This window comes from Mus musculus, chromosome 13 (genome assembly GCF_000001635.26).
Source record: "Mus musculus strain C57BL/6J chromosome 13, GRCm38.p6 C57BL/6J".
Lineage (NCBI taxonomy): Eukaryota > Metazoa > Chordata > Mammalia > Rodentia > Muridae > Mus > Mus musculus.
The window spans coordinates 76136552-76157518 of record NC_000079.6 but is presented as its reverse complement, the minus strand read 5'-3'; the positions used below and the strand labels follow the sequence as shown (position 1 = coordinate 76157518).

General features: G+C 36.9%; 1 protein-coding gene across 10 annotated transcripts in view; it reads right to left on the bottom strand.

The window, feature by feature from the left end:
- Positions 1 to 20967, bottom strand: part of Ttc37 (tetratricopeptide repeat domain 37) — a 91614-nt gene that overhangs the window by 32800 nt on the left and 37847 nt on the right. For 7 of the 10 annotated variants that reach the window (XM_006517233.3, XM_017315489.2, XM_006517232.2 and 4 more), the window contains 12 exons: positions 19117 to 19185; positions 17957 to 18031; positions 16850 to 16991; positions 14243 to 14336; positions 12241 to 12318; positions 9683 to 9807; positions 8653 to 8776; positions 6783 to 7001; positions 5537 to 5609; positions 2044 to 2097; positions 1756 to 1867; positions 142 to 270 (listed from right to left, as the gene is read on the bottom strand). In XM_006517233.3, coding sequence (XP_006517296.1) covers positions 142 to 270; positions 1756 to 1867; positions 2044 to 2097; positions 5537 to 5609; positions 6783 to 7001; positions 8653 to 8776; positions 9683 to 9807; positions 12241 to 12318; positions 14243 to 14336; positions 16850 to 16991; positions 17957 to 18031; positions 19117 to 19185 — 1294 coding nt within the window. Of the gene's footprint in view, positions 1 to 141; positions 271 to 1755; positions 1938 to 2043; positions 2098 to 5536; positions 5610 to 6782; positions 7002 to 8652; positions 8777 to 9682; positions 9808 to 12240; positions 12319 to 14242; positions 14337 to 16849; positions 16992 to 17956; positions 18032 to 19116; positions 19186 to 20967 lie in introns of those variants that run through there. The other 3 variants (XR_001780777.2, XM_006517236.4, XR_382438.2) reach the window with 3 other exon arrangements.

Here is a 20967-nt window from a genome sequence, read left to right as displayed (position 1 = left end):
TTTAGAGAAAGAACATGAAGTTTGGTGGGTAAGTAGGGAGGGAGAATTTGGAAGGACTTAGGTGACAGAAAGGAATATGATCAAAATATATTGTATGCAATTAAAACATTTTAAATGTAAATACATAAAAATAAAACTTACGTGAAGCAGCAACAGCAGACCGCAATGCCAAGTACAAATCTACCCTCTTTGGCTGAGTGTTATTGAGTAAAGCCAGTTTATCATCTGCATGGCAGGCTGCCATCAGCCCAGCCCAGACAGCAGGGTCATCTAAACAAGAAATACAGTTAAAAGTCATATCACCATGCTGCTGCAAAACTATCATAAATAAAAGTTTATGTCTTCTCCAATAAATTATATTTTTAAAAACTTTCATGGCCTTAAAGGAAAGCTAACTTGTTTTCCAAAAACAAACTCGTATAGTTAACCTTCAAGATTTGTAAATTTCTGAAGATCTCATAAAGGAACTAGTTAAATAAATTCCTGTCTGTTCCATGGCTGGTTGGCTCAGTCCCTAAAGTATTATGCTATTATGGAGAGTACAGACACTCACTAGACATGGAGGACAAGTTTCAATGAGACACTCATCTTTATTACTCTGTTCCTAACAAAACAAGCTTGGTTTAAGGATAAACAAGTCAACATATTTTAGCTTTGGTTTTGGTTTTTAGTTTTTAAAAAAAGTGAAACTCAGGAAAAACTCAACATTGAACCTATGTTCTACCAGGAAAGCATGAACGAATCTCATGGTACCGAGAGGGTGCTGCACGTATTATTTTGTGTACCAGGGAAAGGCAACTGTGTGACACTGCATTTCATAGTAAAGACAAAAGTATAATACTCTGCTTTATAACCCTACAAAAATGACCTAATATTTCCATGAGTAACAGTGGAAACACACTGGGACGGTAATATTTATTTTTCCTTACCTGTACGGTCAATAGCATAAATATGGCACAGCCTGTTAGAATTAACAATAGCTCGCTAAAGTGAGGCTATAGATTTCTAACAGTTACCATACCTGTCAGTCAGTCTTGTTAACTTGATAGGATTTAGAATCCTCATGCAAACAACCCTCTGGCTATGTCTATGAAGGTATTTGCAGACATATCTACTAGAGGAAAGATCTACCCTGAATGTGGCAGAGTCATTGCGTGGGCTATGCAGTTCCAGTCTACCAGAAAGAGAGCGAGAGGTGAGTGGTAACTTTCACCTTTCTCTGCTTCCTGACTGAAACGGAGCATGATGGTGGCTTCTCCCCATCACCGTGACTTCCCCATCTTAATAGATTGCTTGGACTCTCAAATCATGACTCAAAATAAACTCTCCTTCCTTAAGTTGCTTTGTCAGGTATTGTCATAGACACAGGAAAAGTAACACAATATACAGAACGCACCCCGAACTTCCAGAGTTAACCACACACAAAAATACTATAGTAAGTAATTTAGTAGGTATAGATAAACTATACTAGACTAGACTGATGGAAAATTGAAATAAAATAGCCTGAAAATGTCATTCATATTTTCAGTAACAGAAAATCAAGTATGTCTATGAAAACATTCTCATCAGTCTGTTTAAACAATTGATATATTATAATTAACAAGAGTCACATTCAAATAATCAAGTAATGTGCAAAACTTTAAAATACATTCTTACAATTTCTTATATCATGAAAATACAAACTTTCTTCTTTTAACCCACAAATGTAAATTTGATCACATCAAGATTAATAAAATGGATAGGTAATATATTCACCTGGAGAAAGGAAGGCTGCCTTCTGAATGGTCTTTAGAGCAGTATTGCTTTTATCTTCTGCTGTACTGCTTCCCATGGCCAACTGGTTCACTGCAGTATACAATAATGCCTTCTATATAAGAAGACAAGGAGGTGTGTTTATCAGTTCTCTTCACAGATCCCTCTTTTCAAAAGTAAAAGGCCTGTATTTAGGATGATATAAACCCTAAAGCAATGAGGAGCATTTTCTGACTCATTAATACTATTTAACAAGCTAAATATTTCCCTTGTATGAAAGTAAAAACTAACCTTTCCATGATTCAAATCCAGAATATGAGCCACATTGCCAGCTACAGCACCTCCCTACAACAAAACATATTATTTAGACAAATGCAAAGCTTTTCATGAAACAGTAAGAATAATAAAATCTTCCCTGCAAATCATGAGAAGTTCAGTTTTCAGCAAATTTACACTTGTAAATTCTGTAAATATCAATATATTACTAGAGTTTTAAGAAAGAAAATCTGTCTACTTTGATCATTTCACTTTTGTTATTATAATACAAACAGCTCAAAATTAAGATGATTTTGTAGAGGCACCAAGTAAACGCATGTACTGCCTAACAACATAAACATGCTCAAAGAAAGAACAGGAGAAAGAAAGGGAGATGAAAGGTAGCGAATACAAACCAGCACAGCTCACTCCTGGAAAATACCTAGCTGTAAATCAACAAACTGATAATAAAAATGTGACAGATACATAGATAAATGGATGGACGCATAGAAGGATGGATAGAAAAACAGAAAAGCGGACAGATGTCATGGAATACTGCTTAGCTCTCAAGAACAATGGAATCACAAATTTTTCAGGAAAATGAGTGGACTTAGAATGCCACTCTATCTCAAAAAGAAAGGAAAAACATTCTCCAGTGTATGTGGATCCATCTGCAATGTAGACATGTGTGTGTGTATGTGTGTGTGTGTGTGTGTGTGTGTGTGTGCGCGAACAAATGTACATGTGTGTGTGCAAACAAATATACATGTGTGTGTATAAACAAATGTACATGTGTGTGTGTGTAAACAAATGTACGTGTGTACAGCAGACCACACAGAAGGGAGAAGCTGGATGCTATCAGTGACACAGGTGAGAATACAGGACAAGGACCCATGAGTAGGGAGAAGAACAAAAAGCTAACTGTTTTATAGTTTTCACTCTGTCATTGAATTTTCACATTTTTGTGCTGGATGACTGCACAAAAACATAATCAAAAGTGAAGGAGTGTATGCTGGCTAGTTTGATGTCAACCTGACACAAACAAGAGTCATCTGGGAGGAGGGAGCCACAAGTAAGAAAATAAGATCAATAATAATAAATAATAACCAAATAATATGGCCACCATAAGATCAAGTGGGACAGGGCAAGCCTGTGGGACAGTTTCTTAATTAGTGATTGTTAGGGGAGGGCCCCACCAGCCCACTGTGGGTGGTCCCATCCTTGGGCTAGTGATCCTGGGCTCTGTAAGAGAGCAGACTGATCAAGCCAAAGGAGCAAGGCAGTAACGAGCACCCCTGCATGACCTCTGCATCAGCTCCTGCCTCTCGGTTCCTTCACTGCCTAAGTTCCTGTTCTGACTTCCTTTTCAATGACTAAAATCAAAGACAGAAAACAGAATTCTTCAAACCTCTATAGTCCTTAATATTAAACGATCCTATGTGAGAAAACTTCTTATTGCTTCAATAAGCAAGTCAATTATCTAAAAATTTTAAATTCAATGTTGAACACTTTGCCTTAAAAAAAAAAAAGTAAATTATAAGAATGATTTTTGCCAGACATGGTGGTTCATGCCCTATAATCTTAACACTCAGAATGCTGAGGCAGAAGGATTATCATGAATTCAAGGCCAGACTGGGCTATGTAAGACTGTCTCAAAAATATCAGCAGCAAATGCAATGGTCTCATCACATGTATTTTACACCTTAGATTTCATATCACATGTGCACTGGACTTCACATATAGAATGCTGAAATAAAGCTTTGGAGCTGTGTGAATATAAAATAAGGATGGAGTAAGAAAAAGGCAGCACAGCAGAGTGTGGAGACTCCAGAGCTAGAGCGTATTGAAAACCACCACAACCATGATTTTCACGTTACTTAACCTTACTTACTCTTCCTTCTCTAGAAAGTAAATAGTCATTACTTTGTACTACTGTTTAACATACAGACCCAAGTGTACCAGAGTCACTCTCACACAATAAGCAATCCGCTCAAGTGTCCAAGGCATCCTATCAAAATAGCTTCGAGCCCATTACACAAATGGCCTGTGAATTAGGAGCACGGACATCGCCTGGGAGGCTGTTAGAAACATAAACTCTCAGCACTGTCTCAGCCTTGCTAAATTACAACCTGCATTTAATACTACTAGGTGATGCCAACACACAGCCTGTGAACATCTGAGAAGCACTGAGAAATATTTTAAAACATATTCCTAAAAGTATTGAATAACTGTCCGGCTATTAAGGATTTATCAAGCTCAAACTGAAAGTTAAAGGGGCAGAACCTAGAAACAGATAGAGCATTTGTGCCATTTGCAGACACCAACACTGAGGCTCATCTGCCAATGGGACAAGCCCAGAGCTCCCACAGGAGGGTGTATATAGGAAGCCTTGGGAACTGCTGAACCTCTTCAGGATCATGAGACCCAGGCACAGAATAACTGTGTTAACACACAGCCCCAGTTATAAATGTGGCTGTAAAACATCTCACAGAAATGAGTACAAACTCTTTCATATGAAGCTATTTTAAACCTGAGGTTCAAATTATGTCTGCATATGATGTTGTAGAAGATACCGTCAGTGCAAGACATAAAGTCATTGTGAGTGAAGATCAGGAGAACAATGGACAATAGAAACACATCTACAAAGACTCCATCAAAATTATTACTAAATATGTTTTCAAAACAAATTACGGTTGCTATTATTTGCCAGCCACTTAAATGAAAAAGAAAAGAAATATTAATAGCAGAAACTAATAAAATATAGATTATCTTAAAATTATGACTAAAATACAGTATATAATTACTTACAAAATGCCAGTGCTTTCATGCTTATATTGATATTTTTAGATATTAGCAATGTTTGTATTATTATTTTATCTTTAGACATTTTTTAAATAAAATCATCTTTTGGAATTTAAAAATATAATCCCTAATACTTATTTGTTATGTATATTAATTATTCATATAGGCATTGAGATAATCTGTGTATTTTCAGAACACTTTTTAGGAAAGAACTTTAAAGGCATAGGATGAACCAGATTATACAGCTGTAGGATGGAACTCCTACTTTGTAGTGTTCACAATATTCACAACAGTTTATAAGTAGATAGAGGGTACTCAGGCTAGTATTTGTGCAAATCATCATTGATTAAATGAGCATGTTCTCTTCATTGTACTTATAATTTTTTTAGGAAAAATTTAAAGTGGGTGTGGGTGTGATGGCTGATGCCGTTAATTCCAACATTCAAAAAAGAAAGTAGGCAGACTCTGTAAGTCTGAATTCACCCTAGTCAACATAGGAAATTCCAGGCCACCCAGAGTTACACAGTGAAGCTCACTCTTACGCCCTCTCATGCTCTCGCTCTGTCTCTGTGTGTGTATATGTGTGTGTGTGTGTGTGTGATCTCTCTCTATGCATATACAAGTATACACACACACGGGCGCACACACACACATGTGTAACTATATACAGACACATATATATTTAACACGCCACTGGCTACTGGTCAGAATTGTAGGAATTACTCACCTTTGCGCTCCGCTGTGTGTACTGAGCAACAATTCGAGATAGCAAAGACCAAAGAGCAGGGTCAGCAGGGTTACTAGAGGGAACATAAAAATGCTCGCCTTAAAGATGGGAGTTATTTTAACCACAAATGGCACAGCAAATATTTTAAGCTTAAAGTGTTTTAGATACCTAAGCAAGATCATATTAATTGTTCATGTTTAACTGAAAATACCTTAAACTTTAGAAAACAAACTATATTGTTTTCTATACACTAAGATTTCTTACATTCTTAAAACATGAAGGAAAACAGTAGCATGGTGACAAATAAAAATAGCTAAGGGAACACAGCATGTGTGTTCAGAAGAACTACAAAGAATTTTAAAGGCATAGTAAGAACTCCATTACATACCAGGAGGACGGAACTCTAAGAGAGACAGTTCATAAGGAAGACACTTCATATTAATCCTTTGAGTCCAGCCAGAGAGATGGCTCAGTGGGTTAAGGCACCTAACCTGACCTGTGATTGAGGCTCTCAACCCTATCATACAATTCCTCATGGTGCAATGACCCTCCCACCCCGCAGTAAAATTATTTTGTTGCTACTTTAAATAAAGGTAAATTTGGTGTTGTTGTGAGTCTTAATGTAAATATTTTTGAAGACAGAAATTTGCCAAATTGGTTATGAGCCATAGGTTGAAAACCTCTGATGTATGGAAACCTTAACCATATGGGTTAACCATATAAGCTAGGAGAGAAGTGAATGCCACAATTGTCCTCCCATTCTCAAAAGTCCATGCTACTTCTGTGTATCTCACTCACCCCACTCAGAAATAAATGTTCTCAATCATCAGAGGTTCTTAATATGAATAAATGAAGAAAGGAAAATAAATTAAAGCTACAACATATGAAAATAAAAATAATTCCTGTAAAATATCATTTTGGCTTGTTGTTGCTGTGTGTTTATTTTGGTTTGTTTTGGTTTGTTGAGTCAAGGTCTCTCTGAATAGCCTTGGCTGTCTTGGAACTCTTGGATATGTGTTGATATAGATCAGTTAATGAACTGACAATATTACAAACATAGGAATTACAGACTTTTATGTCAAAATAATTGAAGCTTCTCCCAAAAAGGAAAAAATCATCAACTGATCAAAATAACAAGCAGTCTGATTTCCAAAACGAGAGGTATAATTCATTCTATCATCTTAGCAAAGCCTAAAAGCTGAACATAATCCCATCAAATACAATTAGTCCCCAAATGCAGACTCACCTGTGCACAGCCTTGGCCACTTGTCTTTGTACTGCCACACTGTGGCCCTGCAGTGCATAAATTGCTGACATCAGAAGGCAGCTGTGATAATCGTTTCTGCGTTTGATATGCTTCAGCAACTCATTCAGTGCTGCTTTTGACAGTGTGGCATCGCGCATTGCCAACCCTAGAGCACACAGTGCTTGAAGACTTTCTGCAGTTGGTTCCTTTAAAATAGAGCTATAAATAAATATTTAATAGTCTGTTAACCATTAGTACAGTAGTCTAATCAAGTATCTATCAAGAGGTTTTACTTAGTACAAAAAGCTATATACTTACACATTCATTAAAATAAGCCAATTTTGTGCTTAATATAAAAAGAATTCTTTAGATTTAAATATAATAATTATCTGACAGGAGCAAAATAACAATGGTCTTTCATAGCATAAATTGACAAATCTCATTTCAAGTTATTATGTCTATGTTTTAGAAACATATAAATTAGCCTCTTTGAGTCTCAGTATTAGGTAAATAATGAGAACAATTTTAGTAAAATGTTTAGTTTTAATAAAGCTCTATTTAATTAAAGGAAGATCAGAAGATGCAGATTAGAGAAAACCACACTCTGCTTTGTCTCCCCAGACTGAACTAAGGAGGGGCAGCTGCTCTGTGGCAGAACAAAGTGTCAGAAAAGCACTGCAGTCCCACAGTAGTGACAGGGACCACAAACACCAGAAGCCCCAGGTTTTAGTACACCATGGGTCTAGTGGGTGGCAGGTAACATGGAGGCTCTCTCTGACAAAGGAGCTACAGCTGAGAGACTGAGGACGTCCCCTGGTCTCCTCAGCACAGAACCTGACCTTACATGCTTCTAGCTGAAGAAGAAAGGAGACCCAGGGCCCCTAGGGCTGGAACTAGAGAATGGGTTCTCAGCCCTTCCCAGCAAAGTCACACAGAGTTGAAACTGGAAGCCATTTTCAGAAGGTCTTATCAGTTTCCCTCACTGCTTAGAGGGTCAGAAACCTCTCCATTTTTGTATATATAGGTTCCAAGGGCCTCTTCTCATCATGGCACATCAAGCAGTCAAGGACAGTGCAGGCCAGGTAAGAGATTTTCAGTGTAACAGACATTCCTCCCTTGGGACTGAGGGGCAGCTATGGAGGCAATGTGTTGTTCCTTGTCACAGAAACCAAGGAGAGCGTCTATGTATGGTAGTGGAACCAGACTCTTCCTGAAGTGGGGAGGGGCCTTCTGTCCTGTGAGGATTTGTACCACTCACAAGCTCAGCAAACCTCATTGATAAGCACTTTCTAATAGTCTGTATTAACCATCTACTGCTCCTGAAGAATTGCAGCCAATCTTCTAAAACAAAACAAACAAGCTTCAAGAACTCTCCAAGTACTGTATAAATAACTGCACTATTCCAGGTTCTCATTTTAACGTGTTCGGAAACCAGAACTATGTTAGTTCCACAGGTATCTTTGAACCTTTTCTTCCTCCCTTAGATTAACTTGAAGACAAAGGGAGGAGGAGGAGGAGGAGGAGAAGGAGGAAGAGGAGGAGGAGGAGGAGGAGGAGGAAGAGGAGAGCCTTTTTGAGAATCTCAGCAACCGAACAGAGTCAGCTCAGGATTCCTTTCACTAAAGATTTATGGTCCGTGTGGTTAATTATTCTTGATAATAAATAAGCAATATTGGACAGAGGCAAAGCTATGAATTAAGCCACGAGAGTTAACTCCACCTGTGATTGTCAACTTAGAACAAGGCAAGTCCAACTCCTTCCATGTACTTAAAAGTTCCTAAAACATTAAAAACTTATTTTACATTGTTCAAATCTCATCTTAAAGACTTTCGGGATCTGACTGGTAAGTGTTAAAGCCAGCTATACATACCATTTGAAGAGAAATGACTTGGCTGCATCCATTTTCCCTTGTTTATATTCCACTATTGCCATAGCTGTCAAGATGTGAGCTTTGTCTTGCTCTGATTTACAAACTGCCAAGGCTCTCTCATAGGCTATTACAAAGAAGAGGACAAGAAACAAAATATAAAAGTGATTCTAACTAACAAAACATGGCATTTTCCCCTCCTAATCCACTTTTCAAAACAGATCTAACAGAAATTCCTTCTTCCTGGTTCTCTTGTTTTCAAGCAGACAGAATGAAACCTCCCATGGTTTGGCTATTCCAAAGTAACTCAGAGGATACCTTTATGTTTGTTACAAGTGACAATCCCCACCTTCTGACTACAGAATATACATTGAGGTCACCTTAGGTAGAAAAGAAGACTGGGAAACACGAATGTCTGATCACACTCCTAGTACAAATCATCACCTTCACCAACCAGGTAATATTTAAATGCACTGCATACATAGTGGCAGAGCCCTTGTTTATCAGAATTTCTTCAGTTAAAATTTTTGGAAAAATAAAAATAAATTACTAACACAAGCTGGAGCTTTTGCTTATCAAAAAAAATTCATTTAAGCAATATAGAATAGTAAGTATCTGTTCTCAAATGCCAACTTACATATCCACCATAAAGACCTGTGCCTCAGCCTTCTCAAAAGTCCAACTGACGCTCCCTTTAATTTCTTCATTAGGGTTATTCATCATCACCCCACACTAATAAGATGACGTTTTATGGCTCCTGACTCCTAGTCACATTTTAGTAAACACTGCAACCCCAGAGCGGGAGATACTGTTTAACAGTTAAGAGCATGGGCTGTTCTTCTAGAGGATCAAGGTTCAATTCCCAGCATCCACACAGTAGCTCACAACTATCTATAACTCCAGTTGCTCTCTTCTGGCCTCCAAGGACATCAGGCACACAATCATGAACTAACATACATGAACGTACACACAACCCTACCACAATCCCTGTATCCTATTTCTCTGAAAAAGTTCAAGCGGCATGATTACTTGCCTGAGCCGCTCTCTTTATACAGGCCCTTCATAAACAATGCCAGTGCAAACCCAATGATGTCCTCCAGCTCCACAAGTGGCGTCGACTTAAAGGCCTGGATAGCTCTGTCATAGTCACCAATGGAGCTAAGAAGGAAGCACAACTTACTTGTAAAATAAAAATGTTCATTTTGGTTATACAAAAATATTCAGACTTATTCACTCGACTACATTTAATGACTTATCTACATGTCCTTTTTTTTATAGTAATTTGGCAAATAAAATACATTACTGCTCAAGTTGTTGAAAAGAATTAAAGTAGAAGGCACACATAGAGAGGATCTGACTGCACCTGTTTTCCTCATAAATTATATGTGAAAATGAATGGCTCTGCAAAATTCTAGCTACTCTCTTAACGCTTTGTTTTTTCTTCACAAACATTACTTAAATCCCATTATAAGAACAATTTCAGGTTGGCTTTTATTTAAAAAAATATCTAATTTTTACATTTAGTATGTTAGTTAAATATTACCCTAAGAGTATGGATCTAGATTCTTCAGTAAGTTATAAATTATTTAGTCAAGAGTGAAAACCTAGCCTTCCTACAAACAATTTACCTATACAGCCATTCTTTGGATGGCATACTGACACAATAAAATTCAGAGAAAATGTTATTGTTTTGTATTTCAATATATAGTCAGAAAAACTAACATGCATTAGGGGTCATAATAGTGAAATAGCTGGCTGTTTATCTTCCATGAAGTCACATAAAGTCATCTGACATCACCTAACAATATCTTTCATTTATGTATTTGTGTGTCTGTCTGTGTGAGTCTATGTCACATGCATGTGGGTGACAGTAGAGTCTGGAAGAGGGTATCGAATCCCTAGAAGCTTGAGTTATAGGTGGTTGTGAGCTGCCTCACATAGGTGCTGGAAACAAAACTCAGGACCTCTGGAGAAGCAGTGAGCACTCTAAATTGCTGAGCCAACTCTCCCACCCCAAGTCTTATCTAAATTAATATTTTGAGACTCTTCTGGTATTTATCACTATAATCCAAAAGTTTCTTATAAATGTTATAGAAATATTTTTTAAAACAATATTAATCTTTGAAGCTATAAATGGAAGTTAAAAATCCAAGCAACCTTTGCTTCAAATATTAGTTTTATAAAGATAAAACATAGTAAAACTAAGTTCCAATTTTAAAAGAAGGCTATCCATTGATAGATTATTTGGAAATATGTACATATATACTTCTTTAAATGAAAAATTTCAGAAATGTATAGGGAGAGAAGAGTAAGGGAAAGGAGGAAGGGGATAGCACCATTATGGCTTTGTCTTTGAAACAGAAACTTGAAGCAAACTGACAGATTATTAACATGTTACACATGAGTGGTGGCTGTTCAACAACTTACACACTGTAGCTTATTGTGTACCATGAGCATCTGTGTTCAAGATATTTCCAATTAAAACCAAATGGGGCTAAAGAGATGCTCAGTGGTTAAAGCGTACACTGCTCTCACAGAAGACCATGTCAGTGCCTAGCACCCACTCTCGCTGGCTCAGGACAGCCTATTAACTCAGGTTACAAGTGCTCCAAGCCCTTTCTGGCACCTCTGGGCATCAGACACACGTGTTTCACATACATACATACATACAGATACTCACATAGACACATGAAATAAAAATAAATAAATCTTTCTCTTAAAAGAAAATAAATGGCCAATTTTCTATAGAAAGTAATATTTTCTTCAAAGATAGTCTATATGAAACATCAAACTTAAGAAGATAAAATGCTTGTTTTTTATTCTAGATATCCTCTACTTCAACAAAACAGAGTTAATTCTACCAACTACTAAAATATAACAGTTTAAAAAAACTTAATAGGCAACCAGCAAAATTTCCCATGAATGGACTTGCTTAAGTGATGGTGGGGACAGGAAGAACTGGCTACCTCATGCCTCCATGTGCAGCTCCTTAGGAGATATAAAGACTGACCCAAAAGCACCAAGCTGCAATTTAATGTTTCAAACTAGACCATTCAAATTTAGGGCAGCTATAGATCTAAGAACCCAGCCATGAGTCATAAACCCTCTCCCTAGCCATCTGTGCTCTCGCTAGGGGGTCTAGCCTCAACCCCTGAAAGCCACTGTCGTGCTCTCACTAGGGGGTCTAGCCTCAACCCCTTAAAGCCACTGCTGCCTGTTCTTTTCAGTCAGCAGACTGAGCACCTAAGGGAAGCCTAGCTACATGTCCTGAACTTTTTGTACTATATCAAAGGAGCTCCTAGACCATAATACTTATTTCCAATTTAAATATACAACCAATCCGAATAAACCCCATTCCCCAACTAGTTAAGTAGGCTTCCATTCGAGAATTGGTCCTCTATCCAGTCCATAAAACATGGGCTCCAAGAGTCACTCTTCACAAGGCACACTCAGGCTAGTTTTTAAGTTTAACACATTCTGGCACTTGGAATAAGGTATCCCAGTGTTCTGGATACTACTCTTCACATCTGCAGGGACAAGATTTTCCCTAAGATATAGATTCATAGAATTCATGAGGAAAAGCAGCCTTACCATAACAGTCTACCCCAGTTTCTTACTGCAACATTATAAGTATTTTGGTCTTCAGCAGAATGTAACAGTGTAGTTGCCCTTAAAAAAAAAAAAAAAAAGAACAAGGTATTATGAATTCTGTATGTGCAACATTTTGTTTTACACATTCCTCCTGACCTATATCCATAGATTTATATTCAATTGTTTCAATTCTACTAATTCTTTAATGCTATTAATGGCCACTTATTCATATTTCAGTAAGTTCATACCACAAAGGCACGTAAATATATTTAAATTTTAGGTTGTCAGTAAAATGTAATCTACTTACTCTTTTTTCACAAGACATTTATTATTGCATGTGAGTTATAAATATTCTAAAATTTGTAATCGAAACATAAGCAATGACCATATCCATGTTATATTTTGACACACCAATATTTACAGAAGACACTCTTAAAAATACTTATGTAGGAAGGCAGAAAAATTGAATGCTTTCATGTGCTCTGAGGATCTCCATACAGAAACACTAAAAGACAATGAGTTGACAGAAAAGATAAGAGGTCCCGCTGGGCTTAGATTACATTTACCAAGAGCTAAAGACAACCTTTTCTTCTCCCACTGTGTTCTCTGTAGGCAAGGAGGGAAATGTCCTAAAAGCTAACTTTTATTCTTTTAATGATTTCTTTCTTTTCTCTTTAAAAAAGAGTCTGCCAGGAGAAATATCAAAAAAGGGTTTTTTTGTTTGTTTGTTTTAATCTACTTGATGTTGCATGAAAAACAACTTGTTCAAGAAACATAAAATGCTGCAAAAATTAAAACTACACTTCTGATTGAATTTATGTACTATTTATGCTTCAAGCCTCAAATATCACAACATATAATACAGTTTCTGTGGTTAGTTAAAAAGGAGTAGTACATATTCATGTGACTGAAGCTTGGTGATGTCAGAGTCAGCAATGTCTACAATAACAAGAGTGTAGTTAAAAAAAAGGAGCAAACACTGTAAGCTGCCTAGTTTTATGTGTTAACTGCTATACTCTGTATTTTATTTACTCTAAGTTTACTGACATTGTAATAAGAAAATTGTGGGAGGGTTGTTTTGTTTTGTTGTTTTTTTAGTAAACCTTCCATCAACTGAAAAAAATAACACCATTGTATAACCTCCAGTACCATCTAGTGATTGTTCCTTTGAACTATATGGGAATTCGCGAAAGAATGTAGTTCATTATTTGGGATACTTCATATCTTCTGAATATTTATTTACGTCTGAAATAGTGGTGTGCCTTAAAGCTAGGCAATCAGCTCTTTTAGTAGTTATTTAGTAGTTACTCATGAAATGAATAGTTATTTTCATGCTGACTTAACCTTATAAAGGAAAAATAGTTTGTTTCATTTCCTACCAGTCTCTAGGATAGTTACTACACTCTAGTACATGGGTTTTGTTTGTTAAATATAGCAAACTCCTTCCTTCCATTTGGGAGTACTTACTATCACTCAATATAAAATGCACTTTCCCATTTCTCTGACCCTAGAGCCTATTCTAATTCTTCCTTAGCAACTGTTAGTAACCAGATATTATTTGCTTATTGAGTATCTCCCATTGAGGAGTTCCATGAGATGAGGGCCTCTGTTTATTTTAATTCCCTGATAAATTTTTCATGCCAAGGACACTGCTTGGCACACAGTATCCAACAAACATTTATTTACACAAACAAATATGTGATAGATAATAAGGTAAGTCAAGCAAATATTCATGTTGTTATTACCTGTCTGACTACAGGGGATAGATTTTTTAAAACAGAATCTTCAAGGATTTGTTTTGTGCCCTGATCTGTGACCCACACCCTAGGCAATGGAACCCAAAATAGAGCTGAAAACTTGGAACTGCATCTTTCCACCTTCCACGAGGTATTACAATGACGACCAGGAAAGGTGACAAAAATCGCATTAGTTCTTTTGTGAAGAGACTATAAACAGCAAGAGTAGTGACAACATGGTGAGTGACCAAAGGAGCACAGCCTACCTCTGGTACGCCTCGGCGGCTTCCTTTTTCAGCTGCAGATGCTCGTTTAAATAACCCAACATTGTGAAAGCTGAAGCGGAATTCTGAATTCTTTCTGGAAATTCACAAATATCTTTAATTTGTATATTCATCCTGACTATATTTACAAAAATAACACAAATTCTTCTTGTTTCAGTATCTCAAAACAGGAGATTATGAACTGAGTTGATGGTATTATTAAGAATAATCGTCTAATTTATCTTGAACATACCAGTGATCTTTGATAATTTTTCTAAATTACTGAATAATATGGAAGAGTTATGTGAGGTTTCTAGTTATACTTATAATTGAAACATGTTTCCTTCAAGTCCTTGGAACACAACAGCTCTAACTGAGATGTCTCTATCAAAGCTCAAAGAACTCAGCAGAAGAGGAAGAACGAATCTAAGGGCCAGAGAGGATGGAGAATACCAGAACAAGGCTCTCTGAATCAACTCAGCAAAGCTCATATGAACTCACAGAGGATGAAGAAGCAAGCACAGGGTTGGACACACACACACACACACACACACACACACACACACCAGCTATTATCTTAGTGCCCACTCTTGGGGTTCTTTTCCTTCTGTCCGGTTACATTGTCCAGCCTCAATGCAATAGTTTTTGTTTTATCTTATGTTTTATCTTGTCATGTTTGGTTTAAAAAGAAAAAAGATGTTTACCTTAAAGTAAAATTATTTGAAATTATAACCCACCAAAATTAGTTCCAACACTATATTCAGGATTTAAATTTTTTTTTTATTAGTTCTTACAGAATTTCATACTTTCTGGAGGGAGCTAACCAATTAAACCTCTTATGATTTAATTTACCAATGATTTTCTCGTGGTGGCTCTATATGTTATAAAAAAAATAATTCAGTTCCTCATACCAGGAACAGAGAAATGGATCTAGGTACTTTCTTTTGTTCTTTTTTTTTTCTTTAAAGATTTATTTATTATTGTATGTAAGTACACTGTAGCTGTCTTTAGACACACCAGAAGAAGGCATCTCATTATGGATGGTTGTGAGCCATCATGTGGTTGCTGGGATTTGAACTCAGGATCTTTGGAAAAGCAGTCAGTGCTCTTAACAAAGAAAACATTACCTTATCTAGTTCACTTAAGGTAGTACTGAAGAACAGGTTTTCACATCCCCAGCAGTGTTTAATGAGGTATAAGGCAAGTAAGAGTCTTATGTGGTGGGCGGGTTTTAACATCAGAGGAAAATCATAGTCGAAGTCATTCTCTAAATCCCTAAGGTCACTCACTCCACAAGATCACAATACCATAGGAAAGAGTTAGACGCTCCATACGCCACGTTACATGAACTCAGTAGGACAGACAGAGATGGTCTAGACACGCTCATCAGATTCTCTCTTTGTTCTATTTCTACTATGTTAGTGTTTCTGGCCAAGCACACGGCATTTACACAAGTCTATGAAAATAGTTCCACTGTTTAAGAATCAGCTGTGCACAATTGTTAGAAAATTTCGTTCATCATTTTAGGTATCTGCATTTTATTAAGAGATTTACCTCTTTATGTAAATCCTTTACGTTGTTTTAAAGTAAGGAAAGTGTCGAATAAGACTTCTGAGTTAACACTTCCTTATCTCTGGGGACTTAGCTGTGCCCTTCCTGTCAGCACACTGCAATAGACGACAACGTCCCGATGCGCTGATGCCTGTGAACGCATTACCCTCTCTCTGCACATAGTAAAGGCACAAGAGAACGGAATGTCGATTCTTAGGTAGAACCCTTTTCTGTCCTGTGTTTTACTCCATGTTATTCTGCTGCTACTTTCTATGACTATTTCTGCCAAATGCCCAGCCTACCACTGTGTAGCACTCATATCTCTGAAATAGATACAAGTTCCTAAGTAGTAGGTACTTTTCCTTTCATATCACAAGTAAGACAGTTGAAATTCAGTTGTACAGTCCGCCTAAGGACTCAGTGAAGTGAAGTGAAGTGAAGTGAAGTGAAGTGAAGTGAAGTGAAGTGAAGTGAAGTGAAGTGAAGTGAAGTGAAGTGAGGCGAAGTGAAGATAAAAAGCTGAGTGGTGGTTTTATTTTAAAAACAAAGGAAATTATTACCAGGTAAAGCTAATAAACTTTACCACTCTGCCAGTTTCCTAAATCTAAGTGTATTTTTTCCAACATTTTACAGGGTAATCAGGAGTTAACAGGAAAGGGTAACATCCCTGGGTGTGGGTTCGGGGGTCTCCTATATATTATCTTTTCTAATTCTCCTAACTATAACTATACAACTTGGGAGTTGTGATCTTTTTCCTCAAAGATGAAGTAAATATAAGCTAAGGGAAGTAAAATGTCTGGTGCCCACACTGAGGACGAGAGGAAAGACAGCAGCAGTGACTCAGAACCACTAACCTTCAGCACACTTCCATTACTACAAGGACATCTTCAGTCAGAAAGAAATAAAGGGGATTAATCACTTTTTCAAAGTCATTACTTTCATTTAATAATTGTACTCCTTCCAAGTAGCAACAAAAAGTCACGTTAGCATCTGAATGGGTGAATTTAAGAAAATTAAGTCATTTCAGGAGTGTGCTACTGCACTATATCCAATACTTACCTACATATTTACAGAGAACGCCCTGTGCCGCAGGGATAGCATTCATCTCAAGGATGTTGTACTGGTACAGCTCTGTTTCTCTGTTGCTCTTGTCTTGTAATGTAGTACAAACCCAATATGCATAACCTATTGCTCCTTCAGTCTTAAAAGAAAAATTAAGCTTAGAATAATAAATATTTCATTAAAACTAAGAAATAAAATAGCATATTTCAATAACAATAGCATCATAGCTTAGTCTTCCTTAAGACCCTTTAACAAAAGATTCCATGGGGGGAAAAATGGTTGGGATAAATTTAATATCGCTTCTCTAAACCTGAGGAAAATCAAATGCAATAAAGAGTAAAAAACAGAGGCTTGCCAGATGGGCTGATTTTCCCCTTCTCGGACCATTTCCACAGGTTAAACAAAACTAACTCAATGTATCTCAGAGTCTAGTTATCAACTAAAGCCATCATGTCTATTCTTTCTTATAATCTCAATTTCTTTTCAATATTACTCTTATTACATGTAATAAATCTCAATGTGGAGACTGGAGACACAGCTCAGTGGATAAGAGCACTGGCTGCTCTTACACAAGACCCAGACTCAGCTCGCAGCACCCACATCATAGCTCACAACTGTCTGTAGCATCAACCCCGGGCCCTCCAATGCCCTCCTTTGGCCTCCATGGACACCTGGCACACACTTGGTGCACAGACATACAGGCAGGCAAAACACCCATAAACAGAAAAATAAATCAATAAAAAATGTAATCTCCCTGTCATTTTTTCATCAGCTTGAACACTGAAGATAAAAACAAATATTTCCCATAAAGACAGTTTATCTGCGTTAAGACAGAGTAAAGACAATAACTATCATTAACATTTTATACATTTTATACCTCTATGCCACTATTTGTTTTGTTTCTTTTACTTTTTATTTCTGGTTTTGGTTTTTTGAGGCAGAACTTAATGTAGCTCAGGCTGACTTCACACTTGCTCTGTAGCTGGACATGACCTTGAACTCCAGATCCTCCTGCCTCCACCTCTGGAGGGCCAGTATTCCCAGACTCTATTCATCTTGTTAGCAGGGATAATGTTTGCCCAAAAAGAACATTCAGACTCTTACATGCATACTGAGCTCTGTAGTGTGCCTGAAGAGATCCATGGTATCATAACTTCCAACTCTTTCTGCAATAAGAGCCTATTAAAAGAATTTTTAAAACATTTTAATTAATTTAAAAGAAATAAAAATGATGATAAAGTGGTTTTAGAAAAACCAGAGATTTACAAGGTATACTTCAAAGCAAAGTTAACTTTCACTTCCATGTTCCCATTTCTAACTAAGCCTATGAGTAGTATCCTGAGATAATTATTTTAGAGAACAAAATATTAAACATTTAACATGTGGGTAACTCTGCTAGTATTTATTAATCTGGAGTAACACAACGTACCCTGGAAGAATCTCATCATAAGATTGACATCTGGCAGAAATACAATCTCAGTGTTCCCTGTCTAATACCTGATACAGAGGACAGCACAAAATACCCTGCTCCCAGGTGCCACTGCACTTAATGAGGAAAGGAAACTGGAGATTGCCCTGCTATTTCTGCTCGAATCAGAGAATTCAAATTAGACTACGGTACAAAACCACAGGAAGAGACACACCTAGTCTTTAACTAAGGTTTCTGATGCATGTGGTGCTACTGTTGCTGAGCTATTCAGCAATTCATTCCAATTCAGACAAGTCATCCAGTCACCAGCAATACCATGTTTTAACTGATATGACTAGAGTAAAATAATCAGTGACAGATCCAAGCTACTAACAATGAACCTATGTGGCAGTACAAAAATCTAAACTTGGTCAAAGAGAAAATACTCATAAGTACACATCACAATATGAAGATTTTATAGAACATTAGAAAACAACAACCACAATAATCTTTGTAAATGTGAATAATCTTTGCAAATGCAAGCTTATTAATAGTTCTAGGTTGATTTCTTAGGCAAACTAATAATCACATTCATGGGATTCAAAGTTTAACAACTGCCAGCTGGGTCACAATATTTACAACATCTGAGTTTAAATGTCTACATCTTTAAAGAGTATAGCAATAGCCACACCTCAAAGAATTAACAACAGATAAACTAAAATTTTGTATTCAAAGGTATTAGCTCAATGATTGGCATGCAATGAGTTTTCAAATGCTACACGCAATATTATCAACATTAGCACTAATAAGAGGTTATTTTACAATGATAAGTTTGTTAATAATTGTTGTATCTTACCTGTCCAATCCAGCACAATAAATAAGATGGATCAAGGGACTGAGCCATTTTGAATGCTTCATGGGCTTGCTAGGCAAAAAAAAAAAAAAAAAAGCGAAAAATATCACATCAAGCCATTTCATAAACTTCAATGGTTTAAAAAGCATAAGAAAATTCAAACCTGTCATGAATATACATAAATATAAAATTCCATTACTAAAGCACAACTAGAATTCAATGTTTTAGCTGCACAGTCTTAGAGATTCCTCTACAAGTGAAGAGCTCTGGTCCCCTACAAAGTGATAATACTATAGGTCTCTATTTTTATCTGGATCTCAATCTATCTCTAGGTCTCCATCACCTAGTCTGCACAACTTGCAATACCATGTGCTAACTATGTGTAAAATAAAAGATTAAATACAGCTGAATATAGTTCACCTTATTGAGGGAATAACAGACAAAACCAATGAAGCTGAAGATATGACCTGCTCCTGAAGAAAGAGAGATTAACAACACAATTCTACAATAGTTAGTCAAGCAACATTAAAGATACCTCTTGGACTGTAAGTTCATATGTTCCCTGGCCCCTGCTTTAAAAACAACAACAATAACACACTTAGTCCATATTGCTTTCTGCTGTTTCTGTATATTTCATGTGGTTTCAGGAAAGACTTTCTTTTAAGAAGAAGAAAACTCCTGAACGATTGTGCCTAGTGAACATGACACTGAACCTAGAGCCTTGCCCACAACAAGTGTTTTCTTTCACTGAGCTACACAAAGCTACAACACATTTTCATATGTCAAAATCTAATTTATGAATTTATTTCAATTTACAATCTTACAAAGCTAATCATTGTTGCAGTTAGTGACTAGATAGAATCACTCACTTAAAAGAATATTTTTTAAAAAAATATTTAAATCATTTTTAAAAAATACAGAACTTGTTTCTGTCCAAGGACTGGATCTAGCACACTGACTACACTAAGGAACAGTAAGATGTGGCACTTTCCTTGACTTCCCACATAGGGCCTATAACATGATTCCAGGTACTCCGCTCCATCCGCTCAACTGGGAGGAATTCTCTGGGATATTTAAAGGTAATAACATTTGCTAAAGCCAATATCTAAATTACAACATCAATGGTTAAATTTAAGATATTAAAAATTACTAATTGTCTCTCTTATCTTCACTCACCCAACCTAAACATGCTATACAAACAAACATCTCTTATATTTGTGCTGTTACCAAAGGAATCCATAAGAGAATTGTTTTCATCTATAAAAACTACCTAACAAGGCTGATGTTAAGAGAATGGTGTACTGGCTAGTTTTGTGTCAACTTGACACAGCTGGAGTTATCACAGAGAAAAGAGCTTCAGTTGAGGAAATGCCTCCATGAAATCCAACTGTAAGGCATTTCCTCAATTAGTGATCAAGGGGGAAAGGCACCTTGTAGGTGGGACCATCTCTGGGCTGGTAGTCTTGGGTTCTATAAGAGAGCAGGCTGAGCAAGCCAGGGGAAGCAAGCCAGTAAAGAACACCCCTCCATGGCCTCTGCATCAGCTCCTGCTTCCTGACCTGTTTGAGTTCCAGTCCTGAATTCCTTTGGTGATGAACAACAGTATGGAAGTGTAAGCTGAATAAACCCTTTCCTCCCCAACTTACTTCTTGGTCATGATGTCTGTGCAGGAATAGAAACCCTGACTAAGACAAATGGCTACTACATAGTGAGTTCAAGGCTAGTGTGGACTATATAGAAAGACACTGTCTCAGAGGCAAAAAGGTCTTATATAAATATAAAACGAGAAGTCTCATGAGTTTGAAGGAAAAATAAGTCTTACATATTCATCATTCAACATAATAAAGTAAATGC